General features: G+C 45.1%; 1 protein-coding gene across 1 annotated transcript in view; it reads right to left on the bottom strand.

The window, feature by feature from the left end:
- LOC119444865 (ice-structuring glycoprotein) overlaps positions 1-4008 on the bottom strand; it is a 10124-nt gene extending 6116 nt beyond the window's left edge. Inside the window, exons 1-2 of the mRNA XM_037709207.1 lie at positions 3892-4008; positions 1-233 (exon numbers count right to left, since the gene is read on the bottom strand). The exon at positions 1-233 is cut by the window's left edge and continues 1517 nt beyond it. Coding sequence (XP_037565135.1) covers positions 1-233; positions 3892-4008 — 350 coding nt within the window. The remainder of the gene's footprint in view (positions 234-3891) is intronic.
- Positions 4009-24791: the final 20783 nt, after the last annotated feature.

The raw sequence follows: 24791 nt of genomic DNA, 5'->3' as shown, positions 1-24791 counted from the left end.
ACATCGTAGCTGGCGGCTGGTCCGTAGGCAAAACCTTGGCCGACGCCAAAGCCGGTGAAGCCGGGGTAGCCGATTTCGGGAATAAAACAGCCGCTTGTCAGGCCAACACCGGGGTCCAGGTTGTAGCCACCGTTGTAGCTTGTCAGACCAACACCATAGTCGGGATTGTAGCCACCGAAGACGAACTGAGCAAGGGTGCTCGAGGCTAGGGTGAGGGCGACGCAGAGACGGAACTATAAGAAATAATTGACATTACAATATTGATAAGTTTGTGTACTGTTCGTATAAATATTTTGACTTATTTTTGTGAATGACGCTTTATTTCAGATGAATCGAAACCCTTCTAATTGGATCCCGTAGCAGCCTTATTTTATTTTTTAGGACTTTCATCTTCTGTGTGTGGTTCCTATGTGTATCTATAAGATTTTTTTTGGCAGGCTGTGCACAACTGCTATTCACGTGCGAAACTGCACATGCATAAACAACTTATCATAGAATGTGTGTTGATTTTGTATGAACGGCATTTTCCGGCTTAATTATTATAAAGAAAGAGAGAGAAAAGAGGGTCCCATAATTGAATTCATGAACCTGTTTACTTGAGAATGCTAATCTATAAAATTGAAAAAAAAACTGCTTAAGTTCTAACTCCATTAAATAGACATTATTTCTATGCGAAGATAAATAAATCAGTTTTATATTTCACTTTAGTCAACTCATTAGGAAGCGCTGTGAGTGATCTAAAAATCTTTATTTATAGTTCGGGTGGCCACAACCCCAAGTTCAAAAAATGAGGAAGCCCGAGAAACACCGAGATATCTAAGAAGGAACGTAGCCTTCCTCACTTTGGTGCGTATCCTGTGAAGTGCGACTTGCTACCTTGATGCTGAGACTCTATATGGTTCAAACCCAAACCGAAGTGAGTGTGTTTTTGAAACGCTTCCAACCAAGCACCACTTTATAAGGCTCAAATGGGATTGGGCTTACCATGGCTGTGGCAGTAGTACCGTTAACAAACAAAAGACTGCAGTAGTTTTCCCGACATCGACACGCTTATATACCCAATATGAGAAGAGTGAAAGCGACAAGGAAAGGATATTGAACCAGTGAGCGAGAGAATTGAAAAAAAAAGGCGACGCATGCAGCCCCACTATCGCTCACAGGTCGATGCACGCGCACGGAACCACAGATCACGTTGACAACGCGCATAACGTTATATGCTGCAGGACGATTGCGGATCGCCGTTCGTTTTAGGTATTTTATTTTACGATCTCTGAGACTGCCTAAGGCGGCGATGGCAGCTCTGGCGCCGTCAACGTTGAAACTGAGTTAGCTCTTACTTTGGCCTTCTGTAGCCAAAGGTTATTGAGCAAGAAACCCAGTCGAAAGGTGAGAGGGCAGGGCAGTTGGCGTTTAGTAGGGCGAGAGTTTCGGAGGGTTCATTCGTGGTTGTTCTCACTGCACGAGCCACAAGTATGGGGCAACTGCGTTCCCCTCAGGCGTCATTTATCTGAGGAATATGAAAGATTGCATCGACGGCTTTCCGTATATTGGGTTGAGGCTGCTCGCTTTTTTATTTGTCTGCTCTAGAATTTAAATTGGTGCGCGCTACCAACAACACAACGTCCTGCACCGTGCCGGCGATCTTTTGCTGATGCCAGGCATAGCTTTTCTGGCAAGCATGCCGCAATATCGGTTATTTTTCCACTGTCGTCGCAATTCGGCGCAGCAGTGTGCTTTAGTAGAAAACTTGCGCCCCCCCCCCCCCCCGCCAAATCAGCGCAGTATTCACCCCCCTGATAATACAATACCGTTTCACTATCTTTAATAATTAGGTAACTTAGCCCTGCGTGTATGAAACCAACACGAAAACCGTTCCCTGTTGCCTATCGCAGTTATTTTCTATAAGCACTGAAACAGTAAGAAAGACCAGCCAACTAAATAAAACGTATCACTAACACGATATATTTACATGGCCATGCGAACGGTGTGCTTTTGTTTCAAGACGCTCCAAAATATACTATACGTTTGCACCTTGTTTTGTACCCCCCTTCCCTCCAGAAAGACCCTTCGTAGTTTATAAAATACACATTTGTAACGTTTGAAACATTAAAGCATAACCCATGAAACTTCCAACGTGCAGTTATAGTCTGAAAATATTAATGTATACGAAAAGTGCTATCTGGCAGGGTAGACTTTTCCGGGGCCCTTAGGGGTTTTAGAAAGGCTTCTTCAGCGTGCTTTATTCGCTACGTAGCCATGGGAAATGTGGCGAAACCTTCATTTGATACACAGACCAAATCCCTTTAACGATGCTCAGATAGAAAAGCAGATAAGGAAGGTGGGGTAAGTTTCAGCAGATCTTTTTTTTTTTTCGGAAAGGGCTTTCTTTTTTCATACATGAGCTAACTGCTCGAATGTCAAGCGAGTCCCGGAATGAAGACTAATAGAGTCACCACAGCTGCTGTCTTGCAGACCAGACACGTCATTCAACTTCGAACTCAGTGCTAAAGACTAGACGAGAAATTGGCTTCTGTATATATTTGATAGCAATAAAGCTTACAAAGGGAGCGGTGTTATGCCATTGTACCGCGAGTTTCCTGACAATCAGGCGATAACAAATCAGCTTTATTCCAATTGCGCAGTCCAGTTTTGGAATATCAAACATTTATTTTCTGCTGATAATGTAGGGCTAATTACTCCAGGCCAAAAAACACATATGCAGTATGTTTCGCATCACTGAAAGCTGATGACCCGTCGTACTGGCTCAGCAGCTATGGCGCTCCTCATGTGAACCCAAGGTCACAGGTAAAATTTCGGCCATGGAGAGCGCTTTCCGATGGGGTCTAAATCCAAAAACACTTTGGTACTTTCATGTGCACGTAAAAAATCCTAAGAGCCAGAAATTATTCATGAGCCCCCACCTACGGCATCTCTCAAAACCTTTGTGTTGCTTTGGCACTTTCAATTCAGCCAATTTTTCCTTCGAATCAAATTGGGCGAATCAAGCAACCGCAAAAATTTATCTCTTTAACACGCTGCACAAATCATGTCGTCACTTGATGTTCGGGAGCTTTAAATGGAAATAGGTTATTTTTTGGATACAGGCTGTCAAGACTCTCTCGTTTATATAGTTGCTGACGATACGCTAAAAATGTCAGAAAGCAGAACGCGGAACGGGCGAGCACCTTGACCTAAATATATTAAATGTAGTTGTGTCGTATATTCACGGCGGTATATTCACGGAGTTTGAAGAAGGTGGCCCGCAAGACTGAAGTTGATATTTTATTTTCTGCTCCCCAAAAGTTTTTCCTTGCAAAAACTTTTCCTCGCACAAAGAAACACTTTTCCCGTCTTCGCGGTTGTACCTCGGCTGTCTTCCATAATTCATGCTTATTTTTATTTTTAGCAGTGTACATCACTGAATACTGCGTTCTCCGAGCATAGCGCAGTCATTGGCGAATAAATACGGTTAATAGAAAATGGCAATAGCTAAAACTTTAGAATACATCAAACAACAAAAAAGGAGGTTGCAAGTCACAAGTAACTCCCTACCAAAGCCTGCTAAACGCGATCATGGATAGGGTTGGTTCTTCATAAATTCTGATATTACCTAGATTTTCTCAAGGGAGGAATACAACCTACCTTTGTAAATTGCCATGGTGGCAACTGCCCGTATGTAATCCTAAATCACCTATTAGGTGGTCGCGCCCTCGGGTATACGGGAGCTTGGGGGGTTTCAAGCGAACGCAATAATTGTGAGATGCCGTTGCGTTGCATTTCCGAGAACTCCACGCTCTTCGCCTCCGCAGCAAGGGCAGCGGACCATAAATCATTCTCGCAGGGCTGTCGTCACGCTTACGGGGATGACAGCGCTTCGCATTGAACGTTTACGTAGGTGACCCCTTCAGCACCGCGGCAGGACGAGGCCACCGAGATAGTTCTGAAGTTGACCGATGGCTTGAATGCCTCCTCTGTGGCACCATTCGACTTGTGCCTACATAACCCCATTGGCCGACTTTTTGGTGGGTTTCGGGCCCTTGCTCGCGTGCTCTCTGGATGCGTCCGCGCGAGACGGGGCCTGTGGAGACCTCAGCCAGGCGCCGGAAGGGGTCTCGAACTTGGTAAGGTCCGGTCAGGTCCAGCCTGAAGAATTTGTATGCTCAACCCGAGTCGAGTCGAGAGGTCTCGACGGGGTCCCGGCCTCGGCGGTAGCGCGCACTCTTTCGTCAGAGAATTCCCTTTGAGTGCTCGCCCTGAGTGGACGTGCGCAACGAGAGGTCCGCCGAACGCCACGAGTCCCTCTCTTCACCAGACAAACTTTGGCCCGCCACACTGCGCCTCGCCTGAACATTGGTGGCCTGAGCTGGCCCCAACACAGGGCCCCCCGACCTCGTGTTGCTCTGCTGGCGCTTTGCCACCGCCGACGCAATCGCCATGTATCCGCTGGCCTCGACCCTTATAGCTGCGGCCACGACTGCATCGCAGCCCACGAAGTCCCCCGCGCCGAAACCGCAGGGCATGGACTTCGGTGACGCTTTGTAGGGAGAGTTTACGTACGTGACCTCTTCAGCAGCACGGCAGGACGAGACCACCAAGATAGTGCTGAAGTGGACCCATGGCTTCAACGTCTCCTCTGTGACACCACTCGAGTTGAGCATACAAATTCTTCAGGCTGGACCTGACCGGACCTTACCAAGTTCGAGACAGGACACAGTAGTGAAAATTCGAGCCGCCCAATACCTCGTCGCCGTCGACACGTGCCATGCAACGGCTTTCACCAAATTACTCGCCTTATAGTCCGTGGCTGTCTGTGAAAATTCGAATTTTGTCTGTTCATACTGCTCCAACGATCCACAAACCCCCGCGCCATCCAGCACGGGATGCTACTCTCTTTTCCCGAAGAGGCTATAAGGAATTAACTCCTCATTCAGGGACAAAGAATCTTGTCTTTTCGGTGATTTGTCAAGGCGGCGTCTCTGAACACCACCACGGAGGGCCCTCAAATACGAAAGAGCGCAATCAGAGACATATAGACATATAGAATTTCAGAGACATATAGACTATACCTAGCCAAGCAGAAATTCCCTAATTGCTCGCATTGTGACAGCCTGAAACACAGATCCGATGTCTGCCCCAACTCCTCAATATATTCCTGCTGCGGATATTGTGCTCAGCACTGCGCACCTGAAACTGATCCATCAACAACTTCTCACGAGTGTGATGTGCGCTGCTACAACTATGAGGGTGCCACCTTTCTACGGACACAAACTGCCCCCACTGTCGCGCTGCTGAGGAGGTAGCTCACAGACGCAAACCGCCTACACGCACCAATCAGAGTCGCCAAGCAGCCCTTTGTCTCTCACGACCAGCCTACTCGAAAAGTCTCAGGCGTGCTAACCAGCAACCGGTTTTCAGCCTGGACGCTAACTGCAAGCGTAGCCGAAGTCGCAACCCCAGCCGAATTCACAGCCGCAAGCCCACTAAAACTGAGCCCAATCAGAAGCCAAAGCCCGGCCACAAGCAGAAAGTGGACTTCAGACCTAAGAGTCAAACAGCTAAATCGCAATGCGTCCGACAGAATCTGCGCCGTCCCCCATGGCAACAACTACCTGAACGTAAGCCTGCTGCTGGCGATCCTAACTGGACTGAGCTTCCTAACCCACAAAAGACACCGACTACGTCTTTACAGCTGATTTGTGAAGCTTTCCAAGAAACTGCTATCTATCACGATATGGCAGTGGAACTGCCGTAGTTTCAGACGCAAGAAACAGCATCTCCTGCAGCATATGCAATTCACCAAAACGGAACCAGACAATCATGTGTTGCAGGAGACTCACGGTGCCTTTACCCTGGCTGGCTATGAACGGCTTGCTGCCCCAAGTATTACATACAACCGGGCACGTTAACCCCACTTACTCCTATAGTGATAGTAACATCAATAGTTCCTTGCCTAAATCCAACTCAACAGTACGCATATGAATACCCCGACCACTAAGCACGTCAGAACAAGGACAGATGTTCATGATCACACTCTAGAGGTCCTAAATTGTTATTGGACGCCAAACCAAGCTATCTGGCCATTGTCAAGCTACCTTCCCGCAGCGCTTGACACGTCAGCGTACTGTCCAAATCCTAATAGGCTTCAACTATCGACACCCTTCTTGGGGTTATGACCAAGCATCAGCGCTCGACCGTAGGTTATATAGCCTTAAACTCAAACCACAAAATCTCTCTCCTGTAAGATGTTACCACTATCACCAGATTGAGCCACTTTGGGGAGAAGGATACAAACCCTGATCTCACTTGGTCAAATAGCCGCCACAACATTCAATGGGAGAAAGTCCAAGACACTCTGGGGAGCGACCACTCCATAATTGAGGTCCGACTTCCCTTGCGGACACAGAGGTCAGGTCGGACACGCCACCGCTAGACCATCTGTCGCGTTGACTTGAACAAAGCGTGTCAATGACTCGAACTGGAAGAGATCGATGAGAATACTTTCGTGTCTTTTTTTTCCATGAGCACCATTCTTCTGCCGCGACTTTTATTCTCTCTGTCAGACACGATAGTTCAATGACCTCCAGCGGAGCAGATACTGCCCCCCCCCTTCCCATCGTCCAGGCCCGTTCCACGAAAAGAGGAACCTACAATGACACGTCTACCGGCTAACCAACGGCGCTGTCCCGCAGGGGCGTCTGCGCAAGCAGGCGTTTGGTGTGTTGCGACACCACGGACCAGAGCACACGGTTGTTGGACCCTCCCACGCGTAGCTGTGAGTAGCTTAGCCGTGTTTGTGGAAAGGGGGATCCCGGGGGTTGAGCTGATGCCGGGTGTTTGGACCTTAAAGGGCCCTCGGCGGAGGCAACACACCTCTTCGGCCTCTGCTTCACATAGACGGCACCCCTAGGGCTGACCCACGCAGGGGAAATCGGCAGTTGCCTTTTCCTGTCCTCATCTTCAATCTTCGTCTTTCTCTCTCATTTTCAGTCTATCCTGTCTTCTTATCACTTCCTTTTACTTCCGATTTCCCAGGCAGCTAGGGTTAACCTTGTGTGGGTAGCCAAGCTTGTATATTCCATATTTTGTTATAGTAGTGGCGTACAGCTGGTGTTTGCAGGACCAATCCTTTCCGAGGTATTGGTAGCGTCCCCTCGTTGGGCTCCATGGTGGGTGGCTGGCGCTGCTGCCGAGCATTCACCTATACTTATGGCAAGTTCTTTCCCCCCCCCCCCCCCACTCCCTGATGGCCGCCTGAAACGAGGGCGCACCGAAGATTTTTTCCAGTTTTGTGGACGCCAAACACAGAACTTTCCCCGATTTCATGTGATCCACTCAGAAAAAAAAACAGACAATCCAGTACGATCAATCTCACCTTTTCACGTGTCAAAGACTTTGACTGATATTTTTGGACCAGGCTATAAAGCTTCTAGGATGGCAAGTGGGGATCTCCTCTTGGAACTCCGTGATCTCAAACAATACGAGAAACTGCCCAATCTAGTGTCATTTGAAGATGCCCAATTAACAGTAACCCCGCACCGCACTATGTATACCACCCGTGGCGTTGTCTCAGATGATGATCTGTTGCAGCTGAGTGAGGCTGAACTCCTGGAATGTTTCAGTGACCAGAATGTCATCAATGTTAAACGGATTAAAATGAGGCGAGATGGCAAAGAACTCCAGACCAAGCATCTAATAGTTACTTTCAACTCAAGTGTTCTGCCCGAGTAGAGCACTGCACGGGCCGATTTTTTCAGCCCGAGCCCGGCCCGGGCCCGCTTTTACGTTGGGCGGCCCGCCAGAGCCCGGCCCGGGCCCGCTTTTACGTTGGACGGCCCGCCCGAGCCCGATCAAAACTTTTATGGCGAGACCCGGGCCCGGCCCGGGCCCGCAAATAATCTACGTTACCCGCCCGGCCCGGCCCGCCACCCCTTTACCTTAGGCCCGAGCCCGGCCCGAGCCCAGCTCGAAAGTGGCCCGAACCCGGCCCGAGACCAAAAAATACATGTTTTTCAGAGTTGAGAGGCCCGAGAATAACTCGCTGCACGTTACATGCACACCACCAGAAAGCCCGAGCCCGGCCCGGGCCCGCGTCAAAAAACCCGAGCCCGGCCCGGGCCCGGGTCAAAAAGCACACGCCATGCCCGAGCCCGACCCGAGCCCGCGAAAAAATTGCTCTAACCGCCGGGCCGGGCCCGGGCTTTCGGGTAAGCCCGAGCCCGTGCAGTGCTCTATGCCCGAGTCCATCGAGGCCGGGTACATCAAGCTTCATGTTAGGCCATACGTGCCAAATCCTCTTCGATGTTTCAAATGCCAGTGGTTCGGCCATAGTTCCAAGAACTGCCGAGGCCACCAAACTTGTGCGAAATGCAGTGGATCATGAACACTCCTCTGGGTCTTGTGAAAGCTCTCTACATTGTGTGAACTGTGATGGGGAGCACGCCGCATACTCGTGGTCGTGCCCATCCTGGAAAAAAGAAAAAGAAATAATGACATATAAAGTGAACGAAAATATAACTTTCAAGAGGCACGGAGGCGGGTATCCTACCTGCCGAAAACCAGCTTTGCCGAAGTGGCGCGTCAGGGGGCATCGCCACAACGGCCCCCGGCGGCTGTCTGGCACACGCGTAGTGAGCCGGCGGTGACGCCATCCGCCCCCTCGGCGGGTGCAGCCAGTGCTGCTCCGCCATCTAAGAAGGGCCCATCAACCTCTGGGCTGGTGGGCACGAAGGTCTCATCTTTTGAGGCGAAGCTCTTAAAGCCAACACAGCGCCCACAAGAGCGCGTGTCCAGCGCCTCGCAAGAGGACATGGACACAACACCAAGCGTGAGGGCGCAGCCGGCGCCTAAGGAGCGGCACGATTCTATTCGACCGCTCCAAAGAAAAAAAAATCTCGTGTCACGGCGCCTGGAAAAGGCCCGTGAGCCAACATTGCATTCTTGAACATACAGTATAAAACACTATTCAAATGGACACACAAATCCTACAATAGAATGTGAGAGGACTTCTCCATAATCTCGTACGATATCACAGAACTCCTCCATAAATATAAGCCAAAAGTGCTGTGTGTTCAGGAAAAAAATTTAAAACCCCAACAAACAAACTTCCTCAGACAATATGCTATCTTCCGGAGGGTCCGTGACGACGCTGTCACACCGTCCGGTGGAGTAGCAATAATTGTAGATAAGTCTGTTGCTTGTCAGAACCTTTCTCTTCAGACGCCCCCTGAGGCGGTGTCTGTGCAAGCAATTCTCTTTAACAAATTAGTAACAATCTGTTGCATTTACATACCGCCTCATTACCAACTTAGCAAAAGAGATTTCTACAAGCTAACTGACCAGCGCCCGGAGCCCTATATTATAACCGGTGATTTTAACGCTCACAGTACTTTGTGGGGAGACTCCCGGTGTGATGCCAGAGGTCGACTTATCGAAAACTTTTTGGGAACATCTGGTGTGTAGCTCTTTAATAAAAAAGAGCCCACCTATTATAATATCCACAACAATTCATATTCTATAGATTCAGCGATTGGCACTGCGAGCCTCCTTCCTTACATAGACTGGAATGTTGTCAAGAACCCATTTGGGAGCGACCACTTTCCGGTATTGCTTAACTTAATACAGGAACATGAACGTCCACCCCACGGCCCCCGTTGGAAAATACCGTCCGCTGATTGGAAAAGTTTTAAAGAGTCAACGTACTGATCACAAGATTTTATGAACAATTTTAGTATTGAAGACGCAGTAGCGTATTTTACTGGTTTTATAATCGACGCAGCGGAAAAATTCATTCCACAAACAAAAGGTCTCTCATGTAAAAGACAAGTCCCCTAGTGGAATGAAGAGTGCGACTGGCACGAAAGAAACATAAAGCGTGGGGTGTACTGCGTCGCTCCCCGACTGCGGAAAATCTCATAGAATTTAAACTGGTTAAATCACAGGGAAGACGGACGCGGCGACATGCAAGGAGGGCTAGCTGGGAGAGGTTTCTGTCTGGCATAACATCTTACACACAAGAGTCTAAAGTATGGAATGGCCCTAGAAGGCTAAAGGGGCAGGAAACCCATCCACTACCGCTTGTTAATGAACAAGGGAACGGCTTGGAGGACCAGGCGAATGCTCTCGATGAACACTTTGAGCGTGTGTCTAGCTCGACCCAGTACTCCGAATCATTTCTTAAACACAAACAGATAGCGGAATGCAAGGCACTCGACCGTAAGTGCGCACAGAACAACGCTTATAACCTTCCTTTTAGTATCGCTGAGTTAAAACCTTCTTCGAACATGTCTAAAAGCTCTGCCCCGGGGGCCGACAGAATCATGTATGACATGATTAAAACCTCCACACAGACACATTACGGACGCTCCTAGTACTTTTTTAATAAACTTTTTACTGCCGGGTACCTTCCAGCTGCATGGAAAGAAGCTGTTGTTATTCCAGTTCTGAAGCAGGGTAAAGATCCCTCCTCTGTAACAAGCTACCGCCCAATTGCGCTTACGAGTTGCCTTTGTAAGCTTTTCGAAAAGATGGTTAATCGTATTCTTCTACATTTTCTGAAATCGACCAAACTGCTTGATGCGTGCCAGTGTGGCTTTAGGGAAGGCCGGTCGACGACTGACCATCTCGTACGCATTGAGGGCATTATTCGTGATGCCTTCATTCATAAACAATTCTTTCCATCGGCATTCCTCGATATGGAAAAAGCATACGACACTACCTGGCGTTACGGAATATTAAGAGACCTTTCCGAAATGGGAATCCGTGGAAACATGTATAGCTTAATTGAAAGCTATCTTTCTAACCGGACATTCCGTGTTAGAATTGGAAACATTTTGTCTAGGCAATTTGTACAGGAAACTGGAGTGCCTCAGGGTGGCGTCCTTAGTTGCACCCTTTTTATTGTCAAAATGAATTCATTGCGCTCCTGCATTCCGCGAAGTTTATTTTATTGCGCATATGTTGATGACGTACAGATAGGATTCAAGTCATGTAACCTGTCCATCTGTGAGCGACAAGTTCAGCTAGGCCAGAACAAACTGTCTAAGTGGGCTAATGAGAATGAATTTAAGCTCAATCCCCAAAAGAGCTCCTGTATCCTGTTTACACGAAAAAAGATGCCTGGTCCCAGAGCCCATTATTGAATTCCATGGAGAACGCGTTCCTGTGAATGCAGAACACAAATTCTAAGGTATCATACTAGACTCAAAGCTGACCTTTATTTCTCACATAAAACACATTAAAGGTAAATGCCTAACGACGCTAAATATCCTTAAAATCCTGTCGCACACAACGTGGGGTAGTGACAGGAAGTGCCTCATGACTCTGCACAAAAGCCTTATATGGTCGCGTTTAGACTACAGTGCTATAGTCTACCAATCCGCTTCACCCAGCGCCCTTAAGATGCTAGATCCTGTGCACCATCTAGGTATCCGCCTCGCGACCGGTGCCTTCAGAACAAGTCCCATACAGAGCCTGTATGTAGAATCAGATGTGTGGTCTCTTGATCTGCAGAGGACATACTCTAGTTCCTTATGCTTTCTGAAAGTAAGCTTTAACTGTGAACATCCATGCTATTCAACGATAAACGATACAACATCTAGTATACTTTTTCGCAACCGACCTTCGGTGAGACAGCGCTTTTCACGGCGTGTAAGGAAATTGAGTGAGGACATGGGTATTCCGCTCCCTACACATGAAATAATGGCTCCAGAAAAGCCGCTTTCGCCATGGATGTGGCAGGAGATAGTCTGTGACTTGTCATTTGAACAAATCACGAAACAGGCTTCGGAAGTACACATTCGTATACACTTCCTTGAGCTCCAGTGGAAGTATTCTTGTCCACAATTCTACACAGACGCATCGAAGTCACACTCCGGCGTCTCATGTGCAGCTGCTGGTCCGTCATTTTCAGAATCCGACGTTGTGCACCGGGAAACCAGCATCTTTACTGCAGAAGCTTATGCAGTGATGGCGGCTGTGAAACATATTAGAAAAACAAATCTTACAAAAGCCATTATATTCACAGACTCTTTAAGTGTAGTGAAAGCTTTAAAATCACCACAGAAACATAAAAATCCTATAATCAACGACCTTTACGCACTGCTATGCAGAACCTACATGTCAAACCAACATGTTGTATTATGCTGGGTGCCTGGGCACATGAGGCATCGAGGGAAATGTACTAGTAGATGAAATGGCTAAAGCCATGGTAACGAAAGCTAGCAATTTCTCCATAGCATTCCCAGTCACAGACCTGAAGCCATTGCTTCGTAAATAGCTCAGGAGCCATTGGCAACACTTGTGGGATGCCGAAACCTTGGATAAGCTGCACGCAATCAAACCCCAGTTAGGGAATTGGTCGCCACTATCAAAGTCACGACGATGTGATGTGCTCTTTTGCCGACTGAGAATAGGGCACACCTATTGTACCCATTCTTATCTTTTAACTGGGGCTGAACCTCCAAGCTGTGGTAGATGTGGCGAGAGGCTGACCGTCCTCCACGTCTTGGTAGAGTGTCGGGAAGCAGAACCTGAACGGAAAAATGCATTTTGCTCAAGCTTACCAGCAGCGTATCCCCCTGCATCCCGTCCTGTTTCTTGGTGCAGAACCATTCTTCGGGTCTAAAGCGGTGCTCAGTTTTTTAAACGATGTTGTGGTGCACGTTATTAGCCCAAGGTATTCGTAGCACGCCCTCTCTATAGAGGATGCAGCTGCGCTAGTAGTGCTGTAAGGCACAGGCCTCTGGGCCCTTGCGCTCAAGGGCTCTGGTGAGACAGCTGCGCCATTATTGCCTTGCCACATTTTATTGTGTTATCCAGACATAGAATATGTTTTATGATCATAGCCCATATCACTTGTCATTCTCATTATTTTAGTGTCTATATATTTTACAGCATTTACAGCGTTTGTTTTAGGCCTCTATACAGCCCATGTGCAATCACCATCTGCCATTTACCACTTCATAGGCTGCTTCATACTATCTTTCTTGGCGCTCTTTGGCCATCCATGGCCCTTGCGCCAATAAAATTCGTATATCATCATCAACGGCGCTGCCTTAAATTCCTCGACTTCCCATCAGTAGTGTAAAAACACGCACAATATGTGCAGTGTCACGCCTTCATCATTTACGACATTGTTTTCTAAAAGTCATACGTAAAACTAGCTCCCACAAGAAAGTACTACGCATGTTATTAAATTACTGGCTGCGCGCGCAGCAGTGCTGTTGTGTTCCCTACTCCAAGTTTGGCGGTAAACAGATCAAAGACGTCATGCAACAGACAAAGAAACACAACAATGAGTTGATATTGACAATGCGCTTGATAGCAATGGTATAGTAAGTAAAAAAAAAAGTATTTTCCTTGATTTATTTCAAAACAAATATGTAGCTTTTCTTAATTACCTTTCTTTTCCATTCTACACCCTCGCCGGTAACCCACTCCTCGTTACCTCACTTACCCACCTTACCTTCTCTCCCCTTTGGAAGAACCCTACCTATATATACTGTGCTGAGGAGAGCATATGTCCTCTTGAAGAAGACAAGTCCACTTATCTAGACGTTGGCACCAGCTCTCACTTTGTTCTCATGTTGCTCATTACCTCCCGGTGTACTTTATTAAGAAAAGCTACACATTTGTTTTGGAATAAATCAAGGAACATACTTTTTTTTACTTACGATACCATTGCTATCAAGCGCATTGTCAATATCAACGCATTGTTGTGTTTCTTTGTCCGTTGCATGACGTCTTTGATCTGTTTACCGCCAAACTTGGAGTAGGGAACACAAGAGCACTGCTGCGCGCGCAGCCAATAATTTAATAACATGCGTAGTACTTTCTTGTGGGAGCTAGTTTTACGTATGACTTTTAGAAAACAATGTCGTAAATGATGAAGGACGTGGCACTGCACATATTGTGCGTTTTTTTTAGCGTTGCAAGGAAATGAGTGCAGGTGTACTTCTTAAAATACGTTGGGCCATTCTGTATGGCAGAAGGTGTTTCTTGTTCCCGAAGTACATACTGTATTTTTAGCTGTATTTCGGCAAAATGTTGGAGATAATATTTCCCAAAGTCTGGGACCAAATACATGGGCATTCCAGTTACTTATTTGCTTGAATGCATAAAAGAGAGTTTTGTTGAGAAAGTAAGCGGAACAACAATGCATTTTACGGCGAGTCTGATGTCGCACAGCTACAAACTGTTGTCATTCTGCAAAGTCATTCCAAAAGGATACGCCTTGCAAGCTCGCCGGTTATAATTTGTAAACTGCAATATGTGCCTTAGAGTAATTAATTAGGAAGGTTATAAGTAATTTTTTAACAATTAGTTCAGTGTGTTTCGATTTTTATGCAAGTAATGTCCCCCTCTTTGAATAAACAAGCTCATGCAACAGGCGGTTTTTCAGAATTCCATAAAACATAGAAATTATGACCCCGTATATTTTTCTTCAAACAAGATGAGATAGGAAATAAAATTCGGATAACCCCCAATCGGACCCAGTGGCGGCTTTCCACCCCCTCCCCCTCAATAAGCCAAAGAAAGCGATATTTCTCGTCTCTTGGCTTCCCCTTTACCAAGTTCCCTAGCCGCTCATGGCTTCCCTCGCCAATCACCCTCTCAGACTGTACTTTTACAGCAAACCTGTTAGTCTCTAGCTGGCTGGGACTTTTCGTCGGCTTGTGCTCATCCTAAAACAGTACCGCCACCTAACGGGCGCGGCCACTCAGACAGACCTCAAACGGCAACTTGAAAATGGCTTTGTCTTTAAATTTCCGCCTAACAGATATATGTCCCCTCGAATATTCGAATTACAATCCGAAGCTATCATGTCTGCAGCTTGTGTGTAAGCAGTACTTTACAAATTTACTGACGCAATTTACTTTGAAAAATTCACATTGGTTCTACAAGGCACTTGCGCTAGGTGGAATGCCTAAAGAAATGAGAATGCATGCTGGACTTGCGCACATCTGCGGTCGCGCACGCGCTTCGCTACGTGCGGCAATAGGGGGCCATAGGTGGACGGACGCAAAAGTTGACAAGGATATATTGCTGACTTGCACGCGCAGGAGCCGGTATTGTGCTACTTAGCGCCGCCATATGCCAGCTTCTGAAACTGTGTAGCCAATACCAGCCGCCACAAAGTCGAACCAGGAGCCACAGTCATATCTTTGGCAAGAGCCATATCGAAAAATGCGCTCTCGTTGACACACAAGAACGTCCCGCCAAGCCTGCAGCGGGCGCGCTCAAGAGACCGTGCGTGCTCCTGCGTACTGCGCTTGCGCACTGTCACCTCCGCGGGTTTTCTGCGTAGGCAGAGCTTTTGTGGACGCTCAACTAAAACTGTCTAATGCATCTGTCCTTAATGCGTGGGCGATCTGCCCGTTGCATCTGTCACTCAGCGTGTGCCGCGACCGTAATCGACATTATGACAAACACTGTCCAAATAAAAGCATTACATGAGCAGATTGCGGTTGTCTAACGTCGCTTGTGGTGGTGGTGCTTTGTCAATCATCGTCTAACGTCAGTTGCTCTAATAGTACTTGTCTATCGTCGGCAAGAGCTTCGCTGTACATTCATTTGACAGGATGGAATGGAGGCGGATTTCTTTTAATTGCTTGTGATCGCGCTGCGCGGCAATGCGACCGACGCGGTATCAGGATTCGCGATCACCACCACCGTGGGGCTGCGCACCACGATCGAGAGCAACTGCAATGGCGCCGGCGCCTGTCCCCCCCCCCAAATAATAATAATAAACAAATAAATAAATAAAAATAATAATAAAGAGAGAAAAAAAGAACTGCACGGCCAGCATATTACGGTGAAAACGGCGCCAGCACAACCACTTGACTCCGCTCCACCAACAGCGATGCGCGGATAATCTCGAGACCTGCTCGCCTGCTCTCACTCGCCTACTCGGGTGGCAAGATAAAAAAGTCGCGCTAGGTTTAGTTTTATTCGTAGGGCTTAACCGGCTGTGGCTGTTCGCGCCCACGGCGGCCAGGATACGAAAGTTAATTTTACACGCGCTCCGAGACCAACAGCACAACGCCGTGCACTGCGCCGGCACTCTTTTGCTTGCGCCTGCCAAAGCTGTTCTTCTGCATCGAGGTGGATTTTCCACCATTTTGTCGCTTTTGTCGAAATTTTGCGCGGCAATTTGTTTCGTTATTGAAATTACCAAATTGATAGCTGCATTCCAAGCCCTATACTCATGAAATATTATGTCATTATCTTTATTAAATAAATATTTTAGCCCTGCGTGTATGAAACCTACACGAGAAGCATTCCCTGTTACCTGCCGCAATCGCTTTCCGTAAGCACTGCAGCATCCAAACAAAATAAAATGCCACTAACATGCCATTCTTTACATGACCATACGAAGTGAACCAGAGCAGAACTATAGTGTTTAAATCTACGGAGTAAGTGTTTTGTTTCAAGAATTTCGAAACTATACCATACATTCGCACCTTGTTTTGTATCCTCCTTCCATCCAGAAAAACCCATCGTAATTTATAAAGTGCGCCTTTCTTATACTACTAGATTACTACTTTTCAGACATTAAAAGATAATTCATGAAACCTTGAACATGCAGTTACAGTGTGAAAATATCAATACCCGCCGTGGTTGCGTAGTGGCTATGGTGTTGGGCGGCTAAGCACGAGGTCGCGGTTTCGAATCCCGGGCACGGCGGCCGCATTTATATGGCGGCGGAATGCGAAAACGCCCTTGTATTTAGCTGCACGTGAAAGAACCCCAGGTGGTCCAAATTATGCCGGAGTTCCCCACTATGGCGTGCCACGTCATCAGAGCGTGGCTTCATCACGTAAAGCCCCATAATTAAATTTTTTATATTTATCAGTACCGGAAATCAATGAAATTTGGCAGGGTAGACTTTTCTTGGGCTTTATAGGTTTAAGAAAGGTTTCTTCAGCGTGCTTTAATCGCTACGTAGCAATGACAAATGCGGCGAAACGTTTTTTTATACAGGGGCCGAACTCCTTTAGGCGCGCTGACTCAAAAGGCAGACACAGATGGAAAGCTAAGTATCAACATGATTTTTTTTCTCGCAATGTCACGTAACCATGGATTAGCTGACTGCATAAATTACAAGCTAGCCATGGAATCAAGAATCAGGAGAATCACCACAGGTGCTGCCTTGCAGAGTCCAGATACGTCATTCCACTTCGACTCAATGCTACAGACTATTAAGACAATCAGTTATTATAGTATATGTTTGATAGAAATAAAGCTTACACAGTGACCGATACTAGGCATTTGTACTAGGAGTGTCCTAAGAATCACATGACAAGAGATCAGCTTTATACACATATTACAATCCAGTTTCTGAATATCAAGCATTTATTCTCCCCTGAGCATGCAGGGTTAATTACACCCGGGCAAAAAAAAAGAAAGATATTTACAGTTCGCTTTGTATCATTGAAAGCTGCTGGCCCCCATACTGGCTCAGTGGCTATGGCTCTCCTTAGGTGAACACAAGATCATAGGTTTCATTCCCGGCCATAGCAGCCGCATTACATAGGGGTCGAAATCCAAACAAACGCTCGGGTACTTATAATTATGCGCACATAAAAAATCCTAAGAGTCTGGAATAATTCTTGAGCCTCCATTGATGACATCCCTCATAACCTGTGTGTTTCTTCGGTTTGTTCAGTTCGATGAATTGATTTTTGTCATCAAAGCTGGCAAACTTAGCTGCCGTATCTTTTTATCTTTTTAAAGTGCTCCACAAATCATGCCTACACTTGGTGTTCAGGAGCTTGAAACGGAAAAAAGAAATCCTAGTGGACGCTATTCTAACTACCCATTTTTTACAGTTACTTTCAGAAAGCAGGCTAAAAAAGGGTCAGAAAACAGGACGTGGAACGTGCGACCACCATGACGGAAATGTATTAAAGGTATTTGGGTCGTATATTCATGAGCTATCTCACGGCTGGAAGAAGGTGGCCCTCAAGGCTAATGTTGATATTGTATTGCCGGCTTCCCAGAAACTGTCGCTTGCACAAACCTATCTTTGTCCAAGCACTTGCACAAGCGACTACTTGTCCTGTCTAGGCGGTTGTACGGCTCTCATCTAAATTTCGTTCTCATTCAAATTCTTAGCCGGGAACATCACACAGGATACTATGTTTAGCAAGCATAGCACAGCCATTGCCGAATAAATACATGGAAGAGGAAATGCCGATATCTAAAATATTAGTACACAAAATAAAATGGATGCGAAACACATAAAGCCCCTACGAAAGCGTGATGACGCATTAATAAACAGAGTTGCTTTTCCATACTTGTTTATATTACCTAACTTTCTTGAAGGGAAGATTACTACCGATGTGAATTACAATACCAATGTGAAAGATTACTACTCGTCAATTGCCGGGGCGGCAATTTCCCACGTGTCATCCTAAAGCAACTTTCCGGTGGGGACGACCTCGAGTTCGGGATGTACACCTGTCTCCAAGCTTTGATGTCCCGCAATGGCCAAACATCTCACTGGGAGCACGCTTGTACCTATTTTACTGGTAAGCATCCGTCGGCCCCTCTAGTCTGCCTCTTATAGGCACGGCTTACTCGCTGCAGAAACACCCCCTACGATTGGATAAGGGTCACCAAGAGATCCCGAGAAGAAATCTCTAAAGGACCCCTTTTCGACTTTATAATTCCCCCAACTAGCTGAGAACCTCGCCGGGTAAAATATACACATATTAAGAAAACTAGTGTGTATCCCGCGGCACTGTGATTCAGATTATATCATCTTCAAATCATGATCCTATCGTATTGTAGCAGCAACATGCGGAGGTTAGAAGACAAAGAAGTGGTGTAAAGCGTGCGTGAACTGGGCGGTTGATCGTGCCAGACTGGTCTTCGCCTTCGGCTGCTCCCTTCATGTGCTTTCATCTATCATCACCTGTAAATAAATCCACACCTCCGTAACAATTTGGTGGAGGTGCTGGGTAGATCACCCTGGACGACCACCCAGCTCTACCGACATTGAGGTGGAGCAGACGCTTGGTTGGCTTGCCACCACAGGCAGCCGACATGGAAGATTCGGGAGAAGGCACTATCGGCAGTGTGAGCCCCAAGAGCATCGCACAGGCCAGCTACGGGACACCGGAGCCACATTCAAGCACCTTTACGGGGAAGCCGGACGAAGACGGGGAGGACTGGTTGAAGCAGTACCAAGTAGCCCTTACAAAAATTTTTAATGTGTTTTTTAGAGAGTCTTTTGAACTTGTTCGATAGAATTCTATTGTGTTTATTTTGACTGCTTATAGAATTTTCCTATAGAGTTCCAACAGTTATTTGGCCACCGCATTCTTATAGGAACTCTGAAGACACAATTCTATAGAACATTCCTACGGAGTTCCTTTTAAGATACTAAAGACAAATTTCTATAGAACATCTCTACGGAGTTCCTTTTAAGATCCTAAAGACAAATTTCTATAGAACATTTCTATGGAGTTCCTTTAAGATTGTAAAGACGAATTTCTATAAAACATCTCTACGGAGTTCCTTTTAAGATCCTAAAGACAAATTTCTATAGAACATTTCTATTGAGTTCCTTTCAAGATTGTAAAGACAAATTTCTACAGAATGTTTCTACGGAGTTCTTTTAAAGATCGTAAAGACAAATTTCTATAGAACATTTCTATTGAGTTCCTTTCAAGATTGTAAAGACAAATTTCTTTAGAACATTTCTCTGCAGTTGCTTTACAGACCCAAAAGACAAATCTCTATAAAACCTATGTCGATGTTTGTAATGTGCTTGTACTTTGCCGAGGTACTAGAGAACTGTACTGTAGGCATTAACGATTACAGTAAATGCAGTGGCAAAAATAATTGGCACTACAACCACAAAGTGATCTGTTTTAAACGTTTATTGCACTTCAGACTAGATACATGCATCATACATACTACATACACACTTTAGAACAGTCAGCATACATGCTTCAGCCTCGAACTTGCAACACACAAACTGTAGCCGCCAATGCGCTTCACGGATCAAGCTGGTGGTGCTAACATACGAAACAGGAAAACATTTGTGGCACACTCGACTGGAGTTGACATCTGAGAAAAGCAGGTACAAGAAAGCTTCGCATTAAAACTGCAGAAAGACCTGCTGTTCCAGCAATGCACATTAAACAGTTGGATACTAAAGCCTGAAAGTAGATTCATATCAATGTGCACAGATATATGTGCACTGCAATGTTTTGCGTCAGCTCCACAAAACCACACTAAACTTATAAAACACAGCATTCTGGCCTATTTTGAAGTGTAAAAAGAACACTGGCAGTCCTTGTAAAAATGCAGCGAACAGTGGTACTCCTGGAGAAGTGCATCATATATTGTACAAAGCTTAATAAGCTTGAATGTTGTTATAAGGCAAATTTTGAGATCAGGCTCAATATTCCAAAATTATGCTGGGAAATACAAACATGACTGACGCACACCAATACCTAAGAAAACGATTTAGCTCAGGAGCTCCTATGCATGTGAATAGTGAAATCGTTTTTCTTGGCAACCACAGGACTGAACTTGATGTTTGTTATTTAAAACATTTTTAATTGGTGTTATTTACATTTAGACCAATTTTTATTAAGAATGGTTGAAAATTGCACAATTAAAAAAAACTTATGTTTAGAACTATAACTCCCCCCCCCCCCAAAAAAAAAAGCTAGCAAGCACAATTCTGTTCTGCAAATCGGAATTGGCCTCGAGCTTTAGCTAAGGACCAACTCCGATGTCCCTCCTTAAATACGTGTGAAATTCCTAAATGGTTTTGAGACAACCACAAGGCTATTTTGAATTAAATTTGTAGCATTTGAGAAAGTTAAGGTCTACCGGTTGTTGGAAGAATTTCAATTCAGAGCCTAAAGTAGAAATTATTAAAAATAGGCAGGTTTAAAGAAAAGTAAAAGCATGAAGTTTAATAATCCCCAACTCTGCAATAAAAACACATATCACAGTTCTGCAGACTGGATCAGCTATGTCTTAAGTCAAGGAATTTGATATATGAATTTACAGCTTGCGTGAAATGTTCCAGTGTTTATAAGCATTTTGCACGTCCTACTCACAAATTAATGATTGTATTTTAGAGCAGTATATGACACGTCAATTTCGCCAACTTTAGTTATGGATTAGGTGCAACTAACAGAACGGTGATATCACTGTTCTTTTTTAGTAAGAGTTGTTAACTTAATAGCTTCGTTTCTTGGAATTTCCGTGGATTTGTATGAAACGTCACTTGAATAAAAAATGTTACATCATGCTTGTGCTATGCGAATGATGCTTTTTTAAATGACATGTATACTTTGATTTAATAATGCTTTCCCATTTTACCTAATTCCTTCCTGGAGGCATGTAAGGCTTTAGTGAGGTATAAACAAATAAATGTAAATTATTTAATACTTAAATAAATAAATAATGTGGTTTGTCTCAGTATTCCAGTTTTTATCACCAGCATGACCTGTATGAAGCTTTGGCTACTGCTCACATGTTGCAAGTTCATTCTTACATGATCGCCCACTACTTCACTTCCTGGAAAGCAGCGAGGAAAGGCTAGCTTTTAACCTCGTTGGTTCCGCCTGGTACTCTGCCACGGTGAAGCCTGCAAAATACAATTGAAAATCATTTTAAAAAGGTATAATGAACATTTAGCCATAATGTATAGGCAGGCGCAAACATGTCACAAATATATATATCTACAAATGTGGTAGAAATATTTATACGTATATAGTTGTAGCACTACACTGTTTCATTTAAGTATTTCAGAAAAAAAATTATAACAAGAAAGTAGCAGAAGTATCTCCGTGAAGAGGGACAGTTCTCAGGCAATCACTTTTGAGAATATTTTCACTTTCCCAAGATTTTGTGACACTAGAACTAGGCCAATGCACCGACACTAGAATGCCATTGCTAGTGACAAAAATAAAGTGTTTCCAAAAGACAGCAGCCCAGTTGCACATTAACGCCATCTTGTAATGACAACACATTTTAAGTTTAACATATGTAAGCAAGCAGGAACACCCATGAACTAAGGCTCCTATATAGACATCGCGCTACGCATAGCAAACAAATTTTTGGAAGAAAAAGAGAATGATCTACTGGCTTCTATTGTTCAGCGGGTGAAACAATATTACATCTGCCGTTCACCATAGTTCGTATGTGCTATGCGTAATATGGCAGTATTCAATTTCTCAGGTGGAGCTTGAGATTTTGAGCAATCATGATCACAATGCATTTAACTATCTGTTGCATGGGGACCAATCAGACTTTTTTAGGGTTGTTTGCAATGAAAAGTTTGCAATGCCAAGTTTGGACTGCCGTCCTCAATTTCGCATTGCTGTCACAGTCAGAGGAAAAAATTGGCTTTATCGCTCAACCCCTGGTCCGTATAATTTTCTCTCCTAGGCGCATGTTGAGGCACCGGCCAGTCTGCGCCATGTACATTTGACCAAATATGCATATGATCACAGAAATAGACAACACTACCCCTGACAGACACAAGACAAATTTAATGGTATCTTTAATAAAGCAAGTCTCCCTGGCCAGGGTGCCTTTCTTAGTCCACTTGTACACTGCTATGCACATGTATTTCTAACGAAAAATAAAGCAAGCAGGATAGGCATGGCAGCCCGTAAGCGAATTGAGAAAGGCAAGCAGGCAAGGGAGGCTTGCGTCGGTGAGAAATACCACCAAATTTGTCCATTACGTGTCACAGGTAGTGTACTGTACTCCTTTCACATGTGGTCAAACTTACCTAGGGCAAACTGGCCGGTGCCTAAACATGTGCCTAAGAGATGACCATATTTCACTCAAAAGACCAGTATGCTTGTCCTACTTGGCCATGCATTGTCACAATAGGGCATAATGTAGGATTAAGATTGTTCATCTGTGTTCACCCACACTGAAAAATTAACTAGAGAAATCAGTGAGGCATACCACATAAATAAGAAGACATGTGTGAGCGAGCTTTCATTAATAATGCACGAAAAAAAGATATCCTTTCTAGATGACAAGGGATCGAAATCAGTCTGCCTATTTATTACTGAAGTAACTGAGCAGAGCGAATACTGACCTTCATATTTATTTTCAGCAAATTCAAGCTAATCAAATGTGCATTTGCCAGACACAGTTTTTCTGGGAACAGGACAGAAATAACTGGGAAGATATTAATGATAAACAATGGTGTGCACACTACGTGCTTAGACTTGTGACATATGTGGCAAATTACACTACAAATTCTTACAAGCACAGGTAACTGCATGAGCTTGCAGCACAAACAGGAAAAATATGGAAATAAATGCAACAGCATAGGAAACAGTTTTAAGACAATAAAACCAAACTAAAAAGCGATAAACATACTGTGTACTAAACAAAAATAAAATTTATGTTGCAGCCAAACAATTTATGCAGGAAAAAATACTAAACATCAGGACATGTTAGGTCTAGTTTTATACAGAACATGATAATGTGTGCATAATCTTTAAGCACACATGTAAGTAAGTTGAATACAGTTGCATAAATATTTATCCTCTTTAGTAAACTGCATAAACTAATGTGTCGCTAAACTGAACCATGAATGATACCAAGATCCAACTTTTTTGGAACATGTACATTTCATACATACCTGACATGAGCATCCAGCCATGCTGCTGCAGGCACTCGTATGGGGTCTGCATTTCTGGGGGCTCCTCCTTTTAGTGGACACTGTTGCGGGCCAAGGCATCACCACTACAAAATGAGTGGTGTTAGCTTATAGCAGTGGAGCAATAAAGTTGTCATATCGTAAACACATGCAAGGAGCACCTAAAATAGTCACGAGAACAATGTCTGCACTAGTACATGATGGCAAGAGAGCAAAAGGTTGAAATTATTGAATGGCTTGATAATATGGACCTCTTCATCAAAGTAAATTTTTGGGCACGTCGCAACTGCACATTACAATGTATTTTAAAATTTTTTAGAGAGTCGTTTTTTTATTACTTAGATTAAGCAACTTTCCCCCACCATGTTTATTTATGTGAAAATTATGTCAGAACAGCTTGTCATGAAAAGAAAGCTATACTAGTAAGTAGCAAGCTGTGATTGGCTTACATTTTTTTCCTGCTGCTCGTAAGCCTAAAACCTCGTAAGCAGAGATTCCCCACAACGTCGAAGCATTTATAAGCAAGGAAACGTCATTGATAGAATCGGTGAAGAAGCAGGTGGATCGTTACTATGCAACTGCAGCAGAAAAACGGGAGCTCACGCACAGGTGCACAAGATGATTTCCGAACGTAATCTATCTCAGCGGAAGAAAACGCTTATCAGGATTATCAATTTCGCATTGTGGCAACAAATTTGCGTAACTAAATTCTGACAACCAGTGCGCCGCAAACATCAGCACAGATTTCACTGTTGCCGTGGGTGTTATATTTCCTACGTCCACAAGGCACTCTATGCACACGATAAGCACGCACAACACACGTGTAGTTAGCAACTACGATTGCTTACCTTTTGAACAGTACGATGAGATCGAAAAGAGCTCTCCGCGTTGCCAGTGCTGCGTCGACGATGTTGATCCAGCATACATGCCGTTGCGTAATGGACGAGCTGAGGCACGCTAATAATACGCATTATTTCATCGCGACGTCCACAAAATTTTTCACGACCACCCAAGACAAAGGGAACACACTCCACGGCATGAAAATCGTTGGTCCACATTTGCCTGGCGCGCCACGAGTACGGCGAGTTTGCAGTAGGGTGCCTCGATGCCAGCGCCGCCGTTCAGGGTGGTGCCA

The sequence above is a fragment of the Dermacentor silvarum genome, chromosome 3, assembly GCF_013339745.2.
Source record: "Dermacentor silvarum isolate Dsil-2018 chromosome 3, BIME_Dsil_1.4, whole genome shotgun sequence".
Taxonomy (NCBI): Eukaryota; Metazoa; Arthropoda; class Arachnida; order Ixodida; family Ixodidae; genus Dermacentor; species Dermacentor silvarum.
This window is presented reverse-complemented; position numbering and strand designations above follow the sequence as displayed.